At 34.4% G+C, this 17,307-nt stretch overlaps 1 protein-coding gene across 3 annotated transcripts in view; it reads right to left on the reverse strand.

The window, feature by feature from the left end:
- RAB28 (RAB28, member RAS oncogene family) overlaps positions 1–16,741 on the reverse strand; it is a 101,416-nt gene extending 84,675 nt beyond the window's left edge. The window contains exons 1-3 of one of the 3 annotated variants that reach the window (XM_004432276.2): positions 16,498–16,737; positions 11,729–11,825; positions 6,503–6,591 (exon numbers count right to left, since the gene is read on the reverse strand). In XM_004432276.2, coding sequence (XP_004432333.1) covers positions 6,503–6,591; positions 11,729–11,825; positions 16,498–16,572 — 261 coding nt within the window. In that variant the 5' untranslated portion in view covers positions 16,573–16,737. Of the gene's footprint in view, positions 1–6,502; positions 6,592–11,728; positions 11,826–16,214; positions 16,344–16,497 lie in introns of those variants that run through there. The other 2 variants (XM_087434097.1, XM_087434098.1) reach the window with 2 other exon arrangements.
- Positions 16,742–17,307: the final 566 nt, after the last annotated feature.

Below are 17,307 nucleotides of genomic sequence, written 5' to 3' on the forward strand. Positions count from 1 at the left end.
AAAAGAAACAAATGGGACTACATCAGACTAAAAAGTTTCTGCACAGCAAAGGAAACCATCAACCAAACAAAAAGACAACCTAACAATTGGGGGAAGATATTTGCAAATCATATACCTGATAAGGTGTTAATGTTCAAAATATATAAAGAACTCATACAAATCAACAACAAAAAAACAAACAACCCAATTAAAAAAGAAGGAAAGGATCTGAACAGACATTTTTCCAAAGAAGATATACAGATGGCCAACAAGCACATGAAACGATGTTCAACATCACTAGTTATTAGCGAAATGCAAATCAAAACTACAATGAGATATCACCTCATGCCCGTCAAAATGGCTATAACTAACAAGACAAGAAATAACAAATATTGGAGACGATGTAGAGAAAAGGGAACCCTCATACACTGCTGGTGGGAATGTAAACTGGTGCAGCCACTGTGGAAAACAGTATGAAGATTCCTCAAAAAATTAAGAATGGAACTACCATATTATCCAGCTATTCCACTTCTAGGTATTTATCTAAAGAACACGAAAATACTAAGTCAAAAAGATATTTGTACCCCTATGTTCCTTGCAGCATTGTTCACAATAGCCAAGACTTGGAAACAACCTAAGCACCCATCAATGGATAAACGGATAAAGAAGACGTGGCATATACACACAATGGAATACCACTCATTCATTAAAAAAAGATGAAACCCTGCCATTTGCGACAACATGGATGGACCTTGACAGTATTATGCTAAGCGAAATAAGTCAGATTCAGAAAGTCAAATACCACAGGATTTCACTCATACGTGGAAGATATAAACAACAACAACAAACAAACACAGAGATACAGAGATTAGATTGGTGGTTAACAGAGGGGAATGGGGGAGGGAGGAGAGCAAAGGAGGTAACAAAGCACATATGTACGGTGACGGATGGCAATTAGTCTTCAGCTGGTGAACATGATGTAGTCTACACAGAAATGGAAATATAATGATGCACACATGAAATCTATATAATGCTATCATATATCATACCATTATATAATGGTAATCAGCTTCATCTACTTGACATTTATAGAATAGTCTATCCAAAAACATCAGAATTTACACTCTTCTCAAGCTCACATGAAACGTTCACCAAAACAGACTACATTCTGGGCCATAAAACATACCTTAACAAATTCATAATAGAAATCATACCAAGCATGTTCTTAGACTACAACGGAATTAAACTAGAAATCAATCATCGAAAGATAGCTGGAAAAACTCAAAATATTTGGAGATTAAACAACACACTTCTAAATAACACATGGGTTAAAAAAAAAAAAGTCTCAAGAGAAGCCTAAAAATATCTTAAACCAATAAAAATACAAGCGATCAAAACTGTGGGATACAACAAAAGCAGTGCTTAAGGGAAAATGTATAGCATTGAATGTATATATTAGAAAAGAAGAAATATCAATAATCTAAGCTTCCACTTCAGAAAACTGAAGAAGAGCAATTTAAGCTTAATGCAAGCAGAAGAAAAAAATAATAAAAATTATAGCAGAGATCAATGAAATTGAAAAGTGGAAAACAATAGAGAAAATTAACAAAAGCAAAAACTGGTAAACCTCTAGGCAGGTTAACCAAAAAAAAAAAAGAGAGAAGTCACAAATTAATGAGCAGTCATCACTACTGATCTCATAGACATTAAAAGGATAATAAAGGAATAATATGAACAATTCTATGGTCAAAAATTTGATAACATAGATGAAATGGACCAATTCTTTAAAAGGCACAAACTCCAAAACTCATACAAGCAGCCACTGACTCTGAGGCCTCTACCCACCAGCTTCAGCACACCAAAGCACACCAAATGTGCAGTCATCACTACTGATAGACATTAAAAGGATAATAAAGGAATAATATGAACAATTCTATGGTCAAAAATTTGATAACATAGATGAAATGGACCAATTCTTTAAAAGGCACAAACTACCAAAACTCATACAGGCAGCCACTGACTCGGAGGCCTCTACCCACCAGCTTCAGCACACCAAAGCCAGACCTCTAAGCACTCACCTCTTCGGGAGCCTATAATACAAGCACCCTCAAGCCCTGAGTCTCTCACCACATCAATCAATCCAGGCCTCTTCTGACTTCTTCCAGAAAACTATCAGAATCTTCTCAGCCATAAGAAAGTACAACTCCCTCAGAAATGCAACACATAATGGCAACAACTCAGACCTGAGAAGAATCTACTGGGAACTGCTGGAAACAATTTTCTTGACAATCTTGTGACCATCTAAACCCATCACCATGTCTCATGTTCCTGATTCCTCTTTTATCACCCATCTCTCCGCCATGCATCTTTCTCCTATGCCTTATCCCCAAATTGCCCTGTGCTTCCTCTTCCCAATTTACCCTCCAACTGTTCCTCTTCTTCCCAAATCTTTTTGCCATGACTTCTGGAAATCAGATTTCAAGTTTAATAAATCCTTCTATATCTTCAAATCCTTCAACAAAAATTTCCTACATTTTCTACGCCTTAACTTCACCTTTTCCCCCTGCAATTCCCAGAAGATACTACCACCTTTCTCCTTCTCTTTATAAACCTCAAGACCTTTAGCAAATATTATATCAAGTACTTTGTTTTCATCTATTTCACTTATCACTGTATCTAATAAGAAAGATGAGCCAGTAAATCAAATGGATACCATTTTCAAATGGATAACTGATAGCGGTCTTGAAGGAACAAACACTGATGGCAATACTTAACAGTACTGCAAGGTATGTCATAGTTTTAGTTCTAAAATTTAACATGCACAGTACACACAAAATTTAACATTCTCCAAAATGAAAGGTTCCCCATTCCAAAAATGCAGGTATTTTTTCTCCCTGATTTGTACAACAAATAATCTACTTTTGTTTTCAATTATATATAGAAATGAATTAAATCATATAGATTATATAATAGTCACAACAACATATACTTTGCTGTAAAAGCACAACCTGCAAGAAGAAACACTAATGCAAGAGAGCTCTGTAAATACAATCAGTTATAAAGCGGCAAATATTCAACTAAAAAATTCATACTAAAAGACAGCAGAAGGTCTCAGGAAGTCCAGCTTTAAGATGTGCTCTTTCCCCAGCTGTCATACAGGCACCAAATACTTTTGTTCGTGGTTAACAGGCTAGCTCATCTGTGTGGGGCACTGGCACACAATAGTAGTTATGTTCCACCTCAAAAATGACTACACTTCATTGAGTTTATGCTCAGTAGCACAGTGTTTGCAAACCACTTAGATTCCAGGATGGAAAGAGCTACAAAAATGAAACATCCAGTCCTTCTCTGAGGTTTGTTATTAGCCTCTGTTAGCCACAGGTTACAGGGCACTAAACACTATGTACTGTGTGTTTGCTCGTAACCACTATGAAAAATAGCCCATAATATCGGTCTGAAGACTCCTAGAAAATTTTAAGTTAATTTAAAATCTAGGAATATAACTGAGGCATACTTATTAGTTCTTGTCAAAATACCTCATTAATTCTTTCTTGGGTGTCAATTCAATTTGTTTCAACCAACACTATTCAGTAGACTATTGCTCAAGTTTAATGCTACTGGGGGCAAAAGGGAAAGAGGGTAAAATAACCAGTTTTATTTTAATCTAAGTTAATTCCTAGCCTATAAATAAGCTTCTTCTGGATGTTAAAAAATGCCCTTAAAAAAAGCTTAATAGCCCAGATAGGTATAAGTCTTTCTATATACAACACATAAGTTAGAGAACCTAAAACAAAATCCTAAATAATACATTAAACTGATGTCCTCAAAACCGTTTGCCAAAACATTATTTCTGAAAGATTTCTATCCTATAGCATGTATCCCAAAATACAAAGTATTCATGACATGGGCAACATACAGCATCTAGAAGAACTCTAGAAACCATACAGATTCACTTTGAAGAATAATTGTGTGATTATATAACATAAAGTTATTAAATATATTAAAATGCTATTAGAATGTTTTTGAAACCATTGTTTTTGAAAAGTAACATTTCTCCCAATTTATGATAGTGAATTGTAGTCAGAGCTTCTCTGGCCTGGATAAAAATTTATATATATTTCAACAAAAGAAACCACTGGTAAATGTACTTTATGATTTTACACAGCATTTAATTTAGAATCTCTGGAAACAGAGAAAATTTATTACACTACCATTAATTTATGACAACTCATTTTATCATCTTAGAATTCCTAGTTTCCTGGTACCATTTCATGAAAATGTTCATGAACTTCTCAGAAATAATGTACTACATTGTTGTTTACTAAAACAGGGTATACGCTTATAACATTCACAGAAATTGTAAAGTATAAACAATATAATACACCATCAAAAGAGAAAAAAGTCAACATGTACCTTCAAAATAGAAATCTTATGTGACAAGTTCTAAAAAGGAATATAATATTCTCTTTCTCCCAAGATACAAGGTACATTAGAAGAGAAGACAAACATTTTACTAAACTCAAGTACTCTCAAAAGAGATGGAAATTTTGAAATTTCTACATATTTGCCCATTAATGCCTGCTGATATTAAGCAGCTATGTAATAGCATAAAACATATATTGTAAAAACCTGACTTGAGGGGATGGTCACACAATATTTAAATGTACTAAATGCCACTGATTATCTACTTTTAAAATGGTTAATTTTATATTATGTGAATTTCACATCAATATTAATTTTTATATATCATAATTCTAAAATAATAAACTTTAATAAATTTACATAAATCAAACAAAATTTTTCAAATGCCTTGAAGGTAAAATTAAGATAATCCAATTCATGAGCATTATATTCTCCTAATTTTTAAGTAAGAAAAATTTATTAATTGAATTTTATATTATTATTTACACTGAGATGCATAAAATCTTCCTGTTTTCCACTAACACTAGATATATCTACAAACCATAAGAAGGTCTTCTATTTGACATTATCATTAAAAGCTTGACTAATCTAACTTTTATTTTTTAAAAAATCCAGTATGTGTCCTTGAAGATAGATTTTAATGGAGCAAAGAAGAGAGAGATTGTTATTTTCAAATCCCATTTTACCAACTGGGTGAGTGAAACAAGGACTGTGCCTTCCCACAAATCTCTGTCCAGCAATTTTTCTTGAGCTTAAGATCTTCTTTAAACATAATCAGTTTAAAACAGAAAAAGTTAAACAACAACAAAAAAGCTAGACACAAAAATCTGAGACATATCTTTTAAGATAAAAATGAACAGGCATAAAATATCAAATCATATAGTCACAAGTGAAAACATTACATGAGCAAAAACATTTTCCCAGAGACAAAGAACAATGTAGAAGAAAAGGCAAAGAGAAAGAGTTCTAAGAGCCAAATCTATATATCAATAACGCAAAAAACAAAACTCGAGAGCCTTTATACGTGATTCAGAACCATATAAGCCTCATTTATCCTTCCCTGAATATTTTAGAAAATAATTTAGAATCTACTTTCCATCCAAAATTAAAGCAATAGTATTTGTCAAGCATCAAACTTCGTACAGAAGAATGCTTAACATTCTCTGGACTCATTTCTTATGAGCAATATATTTCCATATAACCAAGTTATGATTCTCCCACTTAAAATATCAAACTCCAATAAAGAACTAAATGAGGATTATGAATATTAGCCCCCTAATGCCACACGATGATGTGAAAGATACACACTAATTAAAAGTGGAAGAAAAAGCAAACATAAATAGCATGTCAATAGTTAACTTTTTAAAGTATATTACTACCATGCATATTTTCTATTTGTATAATAATTTAATTTAAAAACTTATAAATTATGTCTCTATAAATTCATGTTGCCAAAGAATTTCTGTTATATAATTATTCAAGTGGTTTTTCTTACTCTACATAGATTTTCTTCTGAAAAAAATCATTATCATGTTAAAATATTGTGCTTCATACATAGGCATACTTAGTTTTCTGTTACAATATATTGAGATATCTATTAAATCTGAAGAACTATAAATATTTAGTAGACTAATTCAAAACACAAAAATAGACATATAAATATGCTTTATGTCCTTACAACTTAAAATGAAATTAAATTTTCCCCTTCTATATTTTTCACTCAGTTTACATATTCTGAAAGTAATCACTATAACCAAACCAGCTAATAAATATCAAAATATCATTTATCACTGCATTTATTCAACTGCTGACAATAATATCTAGTGATATAAGTAGTATACAAAAGCTGTTAGAGTCATACCAGTTCCCTGACCCAAATCATTCCAAACATAATTTGGGGAGGATGAAACCAAAGGATTAGCACAAATGTAAAATTAGTCTCTACATATCAGATAAAAATCAAGTTAGCAAGAACGTGTGTGTGTGTGTGTGTGTGTGTGTGTGTGTGTGTGAGAGAGAGAGAGAGAGAGAGTACCCACTTGTGTGTGTTTGTGAGGGGAGTATTTTCAGTATTGGAATAATCATAGAATTCATGTCATACCTGTGCTCCATAGATATATTTATCCAACATCTTGCCTCCTATTGTCTGCCCTCCTATATCCCAAACTTGAAGAGTAACATTCAAGTTTCCTAGAATATAAAAAAATGAATATAAAAATAAGAATAGAAAAAACGTTAAGTAACAAAATAACAATTGAATACAGTTTCAGAGAACACTAAGTCACAATGATAAACTCTGAACCTAATTTGCCTTTTATTCAGCATGCTCATACGGTCAGATATTGGAATTGTGAAATAATGTTGTCAAAAGAAATCATAATGGGGAATTTCGTTTTATACTTTTACCCCATTTCCATGGAACCATATTTATAATCACCTTCAAAACAAAAGAAAGTTTTAATTCATAAACTTCTTAAACCTTAAAAAAAAATTTCTTAGAGAATAGAACAATAAAGCACTTGTATGTGGGGTAAAAAACATACTGCAAAATAAAAATTGATCTTTATATACTAACCTACCCTATTGCACATAATGAATTTTGCTGTAAGTTTTAAACTCTATAGGTTCTAAAACTCATAGATTAATCAGACTACAAAAATGGACCCATACTTTCAACTCAAATGAATAAATTTTAATTTGAATGTCAGCTTTATATGCAATAGTAAACATAATTTAAAAATCACGTTTTCAAATTTAACCTATAAAATATACACACATTTGATAGCCCTCTTCAGAACTGACATAGGATACATACCCAGTATATCACTAAATATTATGATGCATTTATACCTGTTCAAAGCATTTCCATTGAAACAAATTATATGTGATTCAAAGCCTTCATAAAATAGTGTAACAAATCTTCTTCCCCATACAAGTATTATAAAAGCATTTTAAAATACTAAAAGGCAATCTTTAAAATTCTTTTGTCCATTTTGCAAAATATTTGCTTAAATTTATGATAAGCTATTCTCTCTTATCAATGCAACTAATGACCAAACTACAAAAGGTAAAGACTATGTTCAGTATACTCTTTTAGTTTAACATTTCAAACTATTTCCCCTAATAATGTTATGCAGTTTTCTCCAAAGGTGGACAAAGTCTCAATGGGTACCTTAAAAATGAGCTCCCACACGAAAAATGTATCTTTCTGAATGATTTGCAAATCAGGAAAACTCAAAATAAAAACTTAGACGCTAAAAAAATGGTCTCACTTCAAAAAAAAAAAAAGGATCATAAAGACATGAATTTTTACACCAACGTAAAACACTAAAATTGGGGAATGTTAGTCACACCATTCAACTTTGCAACTGAAAAGAAAGTACAACACTGGATTAACTAGCCAAGTTTTACCTTTAACTCTAAGTTTTGCTGGGTTTGTATTACAATCTTTCCATTATTTGGATGTAGGTCTGTTCCATCTGCCAACGTGCAGAGGATTTACACAAGGTACTTCCATTAGCATTAATGAGAGCTACTGAAGTTTATCACCCGTCATCATTGCCACATACACACACTTTCAATGCTCACAGAGTAATGACCAAAATGTTCTTAAAGCTCTATAAATATGAAAACCAAAATGTCAGAGACTAAGACTTATCCAACAACTTGTGTAAACCCAATTTCTTAAAAATATAAATTTTCAAGATTCAAAGCTGAACTCATTCTATAATACTGTCTCAAATTAAGCAGGTGAGAAAGGGCTAGCCGTCAATAGAACTATATTATCAAATAGTTTCAGAAGCCCCTAGATAAACAGGCAGTACTTGATTCATTTTACTTGCAAAACTCTTTACAGTCATTTGTTTACTTCAAAAAACAGTGCCTAGCAACATTAACTTTTTTAGAGTAAGATTTTAGTTAATACTGAATAAAAAGCATTTAATCCCATTTTCTTCAAGGCCAATAAACCCTATCACTTAACTTCATATCAAGAAATATGAAGCTTTTTTTCCTTTAAATTCTGATACTTAGAGCCTATCTGAATTAGGTGTTATGAACACTTCAAATATAACTTTAGCAACATGATCGTCATTACATGTTTTCAAATTCTGACCACATCATTTCAAAACTCTAAATTGTTTATTCAATTGTCTCCTATCTAAGAGGTTTATATTCATGCATTGAGAGTATTTTTTAAATCCATACCTTTCCAAATAAACACTGTTTGTTGTTGTTGGCTTGTTTTTTAATATACATATTCTAGTGCCTCAGAAATAAAAATAGTTATGCATTACTGATAACCCAATAATGTACAATGCTAGCCAAAAAAAAAAAAAATTTTGCTATCATTCTACCTTCAACAAATGATATTAACTTCATAGTTATTTCAAATATCTAGAAATATATTTTTAACTTCCACACTTGAATTTTAGGCTTAGTAACACACAAACATAAAAATAAATGGGGTTCCCTATTTGGGAAACAAAATCACATAAAGATGGAATTCAAATCAATATTCATTTTAGTTTTTGCAAGCATAAACATATGAAGTCTCCTAGTATATTTTCAAAATGACGTACCTATAAAGCTATATAAGAGTATTCAAATAATCAATATTGCAAAATTTTTACAAATCAAGAATCAATCTAATATAAATTTCTAACTAATTAAAGAACATTAAGGAAACTGTCAGCAATTTAATCCCAAATGCAAAATGCTACAAAATTCCTGCTCCTTTGTAAGAAATGACATGTAACTAGGGGAAAAAATAAAATAAATGAGGTGACAAAATACAGGTAAGTTGCTTTTGGTATGAACCAAAGCCACCAAGAGGATTCAACAGTGACCTTGTAAAAGTACACTTGGTGCCTTGGTTAACCTTACTTAAAGTGCTGCATAGTCAAGATGGAACTAAAAACACAAGTCTGCCCACTTCTTGTACTAAAGACTTAGAAATCCTTTTCACAGTAGAACGCTGTTTACTGGACTGTACCCACAAGCTTCCTGAAAGTATTTTGACTAAGGCTCTTAAGAAGCTCTATCAGCAAAATCTCTGACTAACAGATACACTATTTTAAGCAGTAAAATCTGCACAGTGGTTGCATCCAGACTATACAGCATACCAGATCATGAAACATACTAAAATGGATGAGTATTTGCAAAGTAATGACCTTGAAAACTTGCATGAAGAAAATGTCAATAGATGGACAGGAGGTATTACACCTCTAATGATCTGAATGGACAGAAGACTTACTAGAATACTAACAAATATTAGATTTACCTACTATGCTGCTTTACTACAAATTCAATAATGCTGCCTGTAATGTTTTAGCAAATGATTCAAATATTAATCATCCTACATTTGACACTTACAATGAATTAAAATTAAGGCTAAAGTATATAAAGGATATACCATAAACCTTGTAATTTATTCAGCTTATTTCTTAACATACCAATTAATTATATAAAATCAATTTACATTAAAACAATTTTTTCCTACTGAAATTTCTACCACAATTTTGAGTCCATTAAGTAGCATAAAACAAACTGCCTTTAAAAAAAAAAAATTCTGGAACTCTGCCCATCAAAATAAAAACTTAATCAGAAAAATTAAAATATACATTCATTAATGTCATTTTTTAACCTAAGTACTTTCTAAATATAAAATATTATACTATAAATTTGGATTTCAAAACCACCAAATATTTTTTACAAAGTAATCAAAATCTAAAAATTGGTATTGATCTGTTGTGCAACAGATCAGAAATCATCACGTCACATATATAAAATATCCAAAACCAGTCTTAAAATGTTTTCAGTGTTTGAGTAGGTGCTTGTTCCTTTATTTAAGACTTTGAACTAAAAACATCAGGAAAATTAAAAAATATTAATGATACAGAAAATTGGTGCTGTTGCTAATTAGCATTAAAACAAAATAGTCAATAACTAAATACATAATGAGGTTCTCTGTGTACAACTGGCATCTCTGAAAAAATTGCTGTGAAAATAAGTTTTCAGCATGTATATTATGTGATTTGTGCATGTATTCTGCTAGTGACTGCTGTAAATATTCTGAATGTAGCATTAACCTATCTATAAGAGAATAATAAAAATAAAATGAGATTTTTGGTTTTGACTGCATTAAAAGAAAATACAAATGAAACAAAATACACGTTTCCCATTAAACCTCTTGCTGAACAATAACTTAGTAACGGAAAACTGGAATTCTTTTCTCATGCTATATCTTCTAATTTATTTTTCATTGGTAGCCAAATATAGACCATCACACAATATAACAGAGTATATTACTAGTGAGATATGCAGAATACCTTCAATTACCAAGAGTTTTCATTAATTGCTCTAAAACTTTCATAGAGAATTGTCTGATAGATGGGGTGTCTGAGAGGTTAACATATTTCAACAATATTAGAATTTATTAAACCCCTTCCCTCTATATCACTCACGTTCCAGTACACGAATCTGACACTACACTTGTAACCGTTTTTATTCAAATTTGTTTCCTCAGAGAGGAGAGGGATGGACTGGTTTATAAAGTCAATCAAGATAAACTGCTTTTAATAAAATACTTTAAACATATAATTTAACCATCACAAGTGAATGGACAGAGCATTTTAAAGCCCCAATTGTTCAGAAACTAACTTAAAACAGAAACCACTCTTTTTTTGTTATTATTTCCCTGTATTTCCCACAAAATGTGCTGCAACTGGCATCTAAATAGTTTCTTTGCATGGTGAACTGAAACATCTTGAATGCTCAAACTGTATTTTTATGAGTGCCTAGGGACCCTAAATTTTAGTGGTCTATTAAATGCCAGCAATTTCATGCTGCCTTGCATAAAACAGCATTCACATATTAGAGCACAGAAGTTCCATAGCTACATTATACTTCTGTTCCAACTTTCTCTCAAACAAAAAACTGAAGCAGAGGCTAATCAAAATAATATTTTAAAAAATAATCTTTCCAGTCTTTTCACATTTAGTTTATACCATATCTGTTGATAATTGTATAGCATTTGATTTTTTTTAAACTTTTTGGAATTTTATAAGCAACTATTGTTTATCCTTGAAAAATGTGTAGTGGTCAAAAATAGTGGGCGAGTAGGGGAATATACAAACTTTTTTCTCACACTCATGGACAATATGTCTTCATGGTAGATGCCAATGAAAGTTAACCTCCCTAAGATAGATTTACTGATTACATCTATTTTCATGCAAAAGCAGCCCCAAAATTTATTTAAACATTTATGCCTATGTCTCTTATTGTAAGATATGTACAATTTTCTGTGTTAAGATTTTCAGTCTCTTACCTGGCAATGTTATTCTTCTCAAAAAGAAATCCAGTCCTATAGTTTGTTTGTACTGTTTCCCAAAGGTTTCTTGAGCAAAACACGTAGCTAAGGAGGTCTAAAAAATTGATGCACAGAATATCAAAATTAATATCTTTGTTTTAGAAATGTAAACATAAAATCACTACTAAATCTTTTTAAGTAATCTTAATATTTCTTCTCCTATTAATCCAACAAGCAACTTGAAGTAGTTCTAATCAGTTACAAGGGGAGAAGGGACTAAACACTCCACCAGGTAAAGTTCACTTGCCAGCAGCTATCAGTGGGGACAACAGGCTAATCTTTTAGATCTCTTTAAATCCCCTGATTGTCAAGCTCCTTCTCCTGGCTGGAAATTACAATTTAAGATTCATCAACAAAGAAAATGAAAACATTTAGTTTGGAAAACTAAAACCAAAGATTCAGACTAAACATCTCAATCTTCTATATCCATATATATCAGTTCAATAAAATTTCAGAGAACTCAAAAGTTTCATTTCTGAGGTTAAATATTCTGAGTAGTTTGTGCCCACAGCCAATAAAAAAGTACTAATGAAGCAGAGGAAAGCCTGTTTATAGAATTTCTTTTCTTTTTCCCCCACAGGAAAAGTATCTTTAAGTGTCTAATTTTTCTCTATATTAAAGATGTTAAATGAAAATAATTCTATAGAATGACTCTGATAATGTTTATCTTTCAAATAAAGAAGTTGATATTTTTAAGATTAATATTAAGCAGGCAAAAATAAATACTTTCCATCCAAGAATCATAAATCTTAAAAGTCACAAGAATATTATAACCAGAACAGATACACATCCACATTTTTTTATAACAACTCAAAGTCATATTCAAAACTCTCAAGCTTTCTTTTAGGATACCATTTCTTATCAAAGCAAACGAATAATTAATCATTCTGGTAACAAGTGAAATAACTCAGAAACTTCTTAAACATTTTAAATGCACTATTCAATTGTAAACTTCCCCAAAGAGAAGAGAAAGGCAGCTTCATGAAGCTTATATGCTCTTCAAGACAGACTCCCAAAGTTAAGGAAAAACAGCCTTTTTTAATTTTAAAGTTAAAATTAGATGTCAACTCCTAAAATAATGAAAACTAAGATAAAATTTCCAAGATAGTTTATTATAATTAATTATGACATAAGTATAGCAGGCAAAAGAAAACGTGGCCAAATTTCAATTCCTTTAAACAAAAAGACCTAAATTTCTTTTAACACAAGAACCATATTTTCCACACAAATGGCAACTTGCACACCCTAACTCCAATTCTTTTAAATACTCAGCATTTGTAATAATTTTCTAAGATATTTGGTCAATATTTATTGAGCACCACAAAAAAGATGTTCTGCTAGACACTGAGAAATAAACTCACTACAACAAAATGAAAATTTATTTGGCTTCCTTGAAGCATATAACAATAATACAAAAACTGAGAGATCAGAATAAAAAAGGTAAGCATTCCTTTTTGAAGCCTTTTGTTTTTCATTTAGCCTTATTTATGCCATTGAGCTTGTTTAACTTAGAGCACACAATCATCTGTAAAGAGGCTCAGAGTTCTAGAGAAAAATAATTATCACTACTTATACTATTACAGATATTTAAAAATGTTTAATATATGGATGGTTGAAATACTTTTATAAGTCAAAGAGAAACTCAAGGCACATAAACATCAGCATAATGTCATTTAAGGTAATTTTTCACTTTCATTTAAGATTCTCAAAGTTCAATATTTTTATATTAATGAATATTCAGAAAAATTCTAAGGTTCTTTTCTTGGAAACAGGACTTCTAGATTTTGGAAGCCCTACCCTCACACTTTTGAGGCAAACATAAAGCTAGGACTTTCATTTGAAATAGAGTATAATCTGTCAAAAGTATTGGTCATTGGGAAAACAGAACATTAAAATGGGTTCTTATTCGTCCCCAGACATCTTACTATAAAAATTAAACAGAGGATCAACCGAATCAGTGAGAGGCACTTACTCTTCAATTATCTAGACTTTGTGCCATCTTTCACATTTAATAATTTCTCACAAGTCATTGTATAAATACCATTCTTAAACAATTATGAAGTGAACAACCATCTACCATATCTGAAACGTTTTTATCTGATTCTTTATTTTTTTTATTGTTTGGTGAACTTTTGCTAACAATTTCAACCACACTACATTTACTAACACTGAAAAGACACCATAAAAGAATACTTTGCCTCAAAAAAATCTTAAGAAATATGTAATAAAATCAAAAGTATGAATCAAAACAGGAAATAAATAGAAACACGTGCTACTAGGAGGAGGAGCTAAATTTCTCTTGGAGATACTGTTAGTGGTCATCTCAATACTCAGTTGCTTCTGTCAGTGTATATAGAAATGCCCTGAGTTAGAACTAGCAAGAAAAACTAATGCTAGAAAAAATGGCCACAAGTTAAATCAGGATACAAATAAGAACGAAAAAGAGGCTGAATTCATAAAAGAAAAGGACAGTAAAAGAAGAGAATGGGAATGTTGGCAGCCGCCAATAATTTGAGAGCTGAACAGGGTATGGAGGGAAAAAAAGCTTGATATATGAATAATGAAAAATAGTTAGGTTTCTGATGCTTATATCCGGAAATTTCTGGCAGAAAAAAGTCTTTATGGTTTTAAAATACACAAGCTAAGATGATGAAGACTAAATCAGAACACCATAAAGAGTATCACAGTTATCCTTTGAAGTAGAATGATAATCCTAATTCAACAATATTGAACTGCAAAAATTATGCTTTGTCCTACACAGAATTTTAAACAAAGATGAAGAACATAACTATTCATAATAAATTACCAACATGAGGAAAATGTATGACAGGCTAAATAAAAAACCTAGATACAAAATTATAAACAAATTTCAACTAATACATGTATGATGATAACGAATAAATACTAGGAGAAAAAAATGAATACAAGTTTAAAGAATTGCGATAGAATGTAGAATGACGGGCAATTTTTGTGTCTTTTTATAAGTGTATTGGTGTTATATATTATTATAATTTTAAAAAGGAAATAAATTCAGTTATGAGTTGACTATAAAAAGATTTAGGAAACGTAAAATTAGAAGGCATTCAAAAGAAAATATGAATGATGAGAAAACTATAAAAATATAACTTAAAATTTTTATTGAATAAAGGTGTTAGAAACAATGCTGATTTATTTAAAACAATTAATCCATTCAAAAAGTTGTTTTACATGTACAAAAATTCATACAATTAATACTTTATAAAGAAAAGTGATCCCAAGTTCTTTTCTTCCCCAAAATGTTTAAAAGTAATCAAAATATATTAAGTTGTTCTTCCTCAGCAATAAAAATCAATAACAAAATTCCCAGGAAGGCAAGAAAGAAATGAGAACTCTCCAAATTTTGCATTTGAATGACATCTTTCCCAGGGGGCCTCAGAACTCAAATCTCAGAACCAAAGACAGGAGCAGCTGCCCAGTGCCAACTGCCAGGGAAAAGGCAAAGAGCAATCGTCACCACAGAGACCAAGGTAACTATACCAGTAACAGGCAAACGTGAAGCTGAAATCGGGAAACTGGTAGCAATAATAACCTGCATTTCTGAAGACTCTGGTTGGGGAAAATGGAGTGGAGAAGAAAGGAGACAAACTTGAGCAATATTCCCAGAAGGAGTGTTAGCACCTTTGACAGAAGCGACAGGTGTGAAGACACCCCGGGCAGAGGCTCTTCGCTTTATTTGGGGTGTGTGTCACAGACTCCTTTGAGATCCTATAGACCCTCTCCAAAGAGCAAGTACCAGGCAATGTTTATTCCATTTCAGGAGCTCTACAACCCTGGGTTAAAAACCCCTGCCTAGGAGATAAGGAGACTGGCTGCCGGATATTCTCATGCACGCACTCCCTCCCTCTCATTCAACCAACCATCACCGAAGTCTAGACTTTAAGGCAAGGATCCCCTCTATCAAGCTAGCAGCTCTACCCTCAGCATCCAGCCCATAACAGGAGCTCAACAGATATTTGTTGAATGAATGCTTGTGCTGACAGGTGCTGTGCTGGGAACAGACAACAGGTATGATGCTGTAAAACAGCAACCAACGTTTATTGAGTGCACACCATGTTCTGAAAGCTTTACGTGGATTTTCACATTTAATGTGTATTTGCACACTTAACCCTTTGAGGCGACCCCCATCAATACCTATCTTACAGATGAAGCACAAATAGGTTGGCAATTTGCCCTCCAGTCACTCGACAAGTAAGTGATGGAGCCCCAATTCTCACCCGGGGACTCTGATTCCAGAGCCAAGCTCTTGGGAGCTCCCAGTACAGTGGAGGCATCCGAAACGGTGAAGGGGGGGAAAGGAGACAAGTGTGACCTGGACTAAAGTAAAAAGAGGTAAGATGCCTTGGCAGATCCTTGCCAGTCCTCAGAGACGAGAAGCTGGAAAGCTTCCCAGGGAGGTGATGCTGACCCGAGTCATGAAGGAGAAGTAGGAGTTCGCGATCCAAGCAGGGAGTCGAGGAGTGACTGTTTTTTGTTTTGTTTTGTTTTGTTTTAAGAGGAGCTGGACAGCTCTCGTCGGCCTTCACCAAGCGCCTGCTTCGTGTCCGGCCCCAGGCCAAGACCAGGCGGGCCCGGGCCCAGAGGTCCCGGGACTCGGGGTAATGAGGCGGCGGCGGGGAAGAGGCTGAGGGCGCCGGGGCCGCGCCGGGGTTCCTGCAGGCCTGGGACGGCTAGCCCGCTCGAGGACTGACCTTCCCGGAGGTGCCGTCCCCCAGCACGACGATTTTCAGTTGCCGGTCCTGGCTCTCCTCCTCAGAGTCCGACATGGTGTCCCGGGAAGCGGGCCCGCCTCCCCCTCCCCCCGAGGCAGAGGAAGAAAGGGAAGGAGGGGGTCTCCGGGGGCGGGGGAGAGGAGGAAGGGCGGCAGTGGGGGCAGGACCCCCCGCCCCGGTGTCTCAGCGGCCACTGAAGGTACCAGGAGAGACTCACTCGCCCCGCGCCATCTTGCCCATCTCCCCGCCCCCTGCGCGCTGCGTTTGGCGCGCCCCCCGCCTTGGCGCCAACCCGCACCGACCGCGAGTCTCCCCGTGGAGCCGGCCCATTCGTGGGCCTGGGATGGGGGAGGCGTTCGAGCCGAGCAGGCGAAGCGCGGCGCTACCCTCGCAGGGGCAGTTGGCGAAAGGAAAACTGGAAGTGTATCCTTCAAACTAGGTAGAAAAATCGGAGCAGACGTTCTATCAAATTCCCTTGTTTCCCTCTCGCCCTGCGAACGTCCCTGAGGCGAATGGTTTAGCTCGATGCGGATTGAGGGAGGAATGACGCCTGGGCTGCGCGCCGCGGTTGCCATGGAAGCCGGGAATTGGAGGAGAGGCCGGGGGGCCTGTCTCCCGGCGCCCGAGAAGCTGGTTGCTGGTTGCCAGGCGTAGCGCGCAGGGAAGGGGCCCCTGGAGCTGGCGTGGGCGCCGGGGGTCGCGCTCAGGGAGGAGCGGCGGCGCGGCTGAGGGTGGCGGTTGCTAAGGACCGCGCTGCCAGGTGGGGAAGCTGTAGAGGCCGCCGTGAGT

Source organism: Ceratotherium simum, chromosome 8 (assembly GCF_057802395.1).
Source record: "Ceratotherium simum simum isolate JZ-2026a chromosome 8, ASM5780239v1, whole genome shotgun sequence".
NCBI lineage: Eukaryota > Metazoa > Chordata > Mammalia > Perissodactyla > Rhinocerotidae > Ceratotherium > Ceratotherium simum.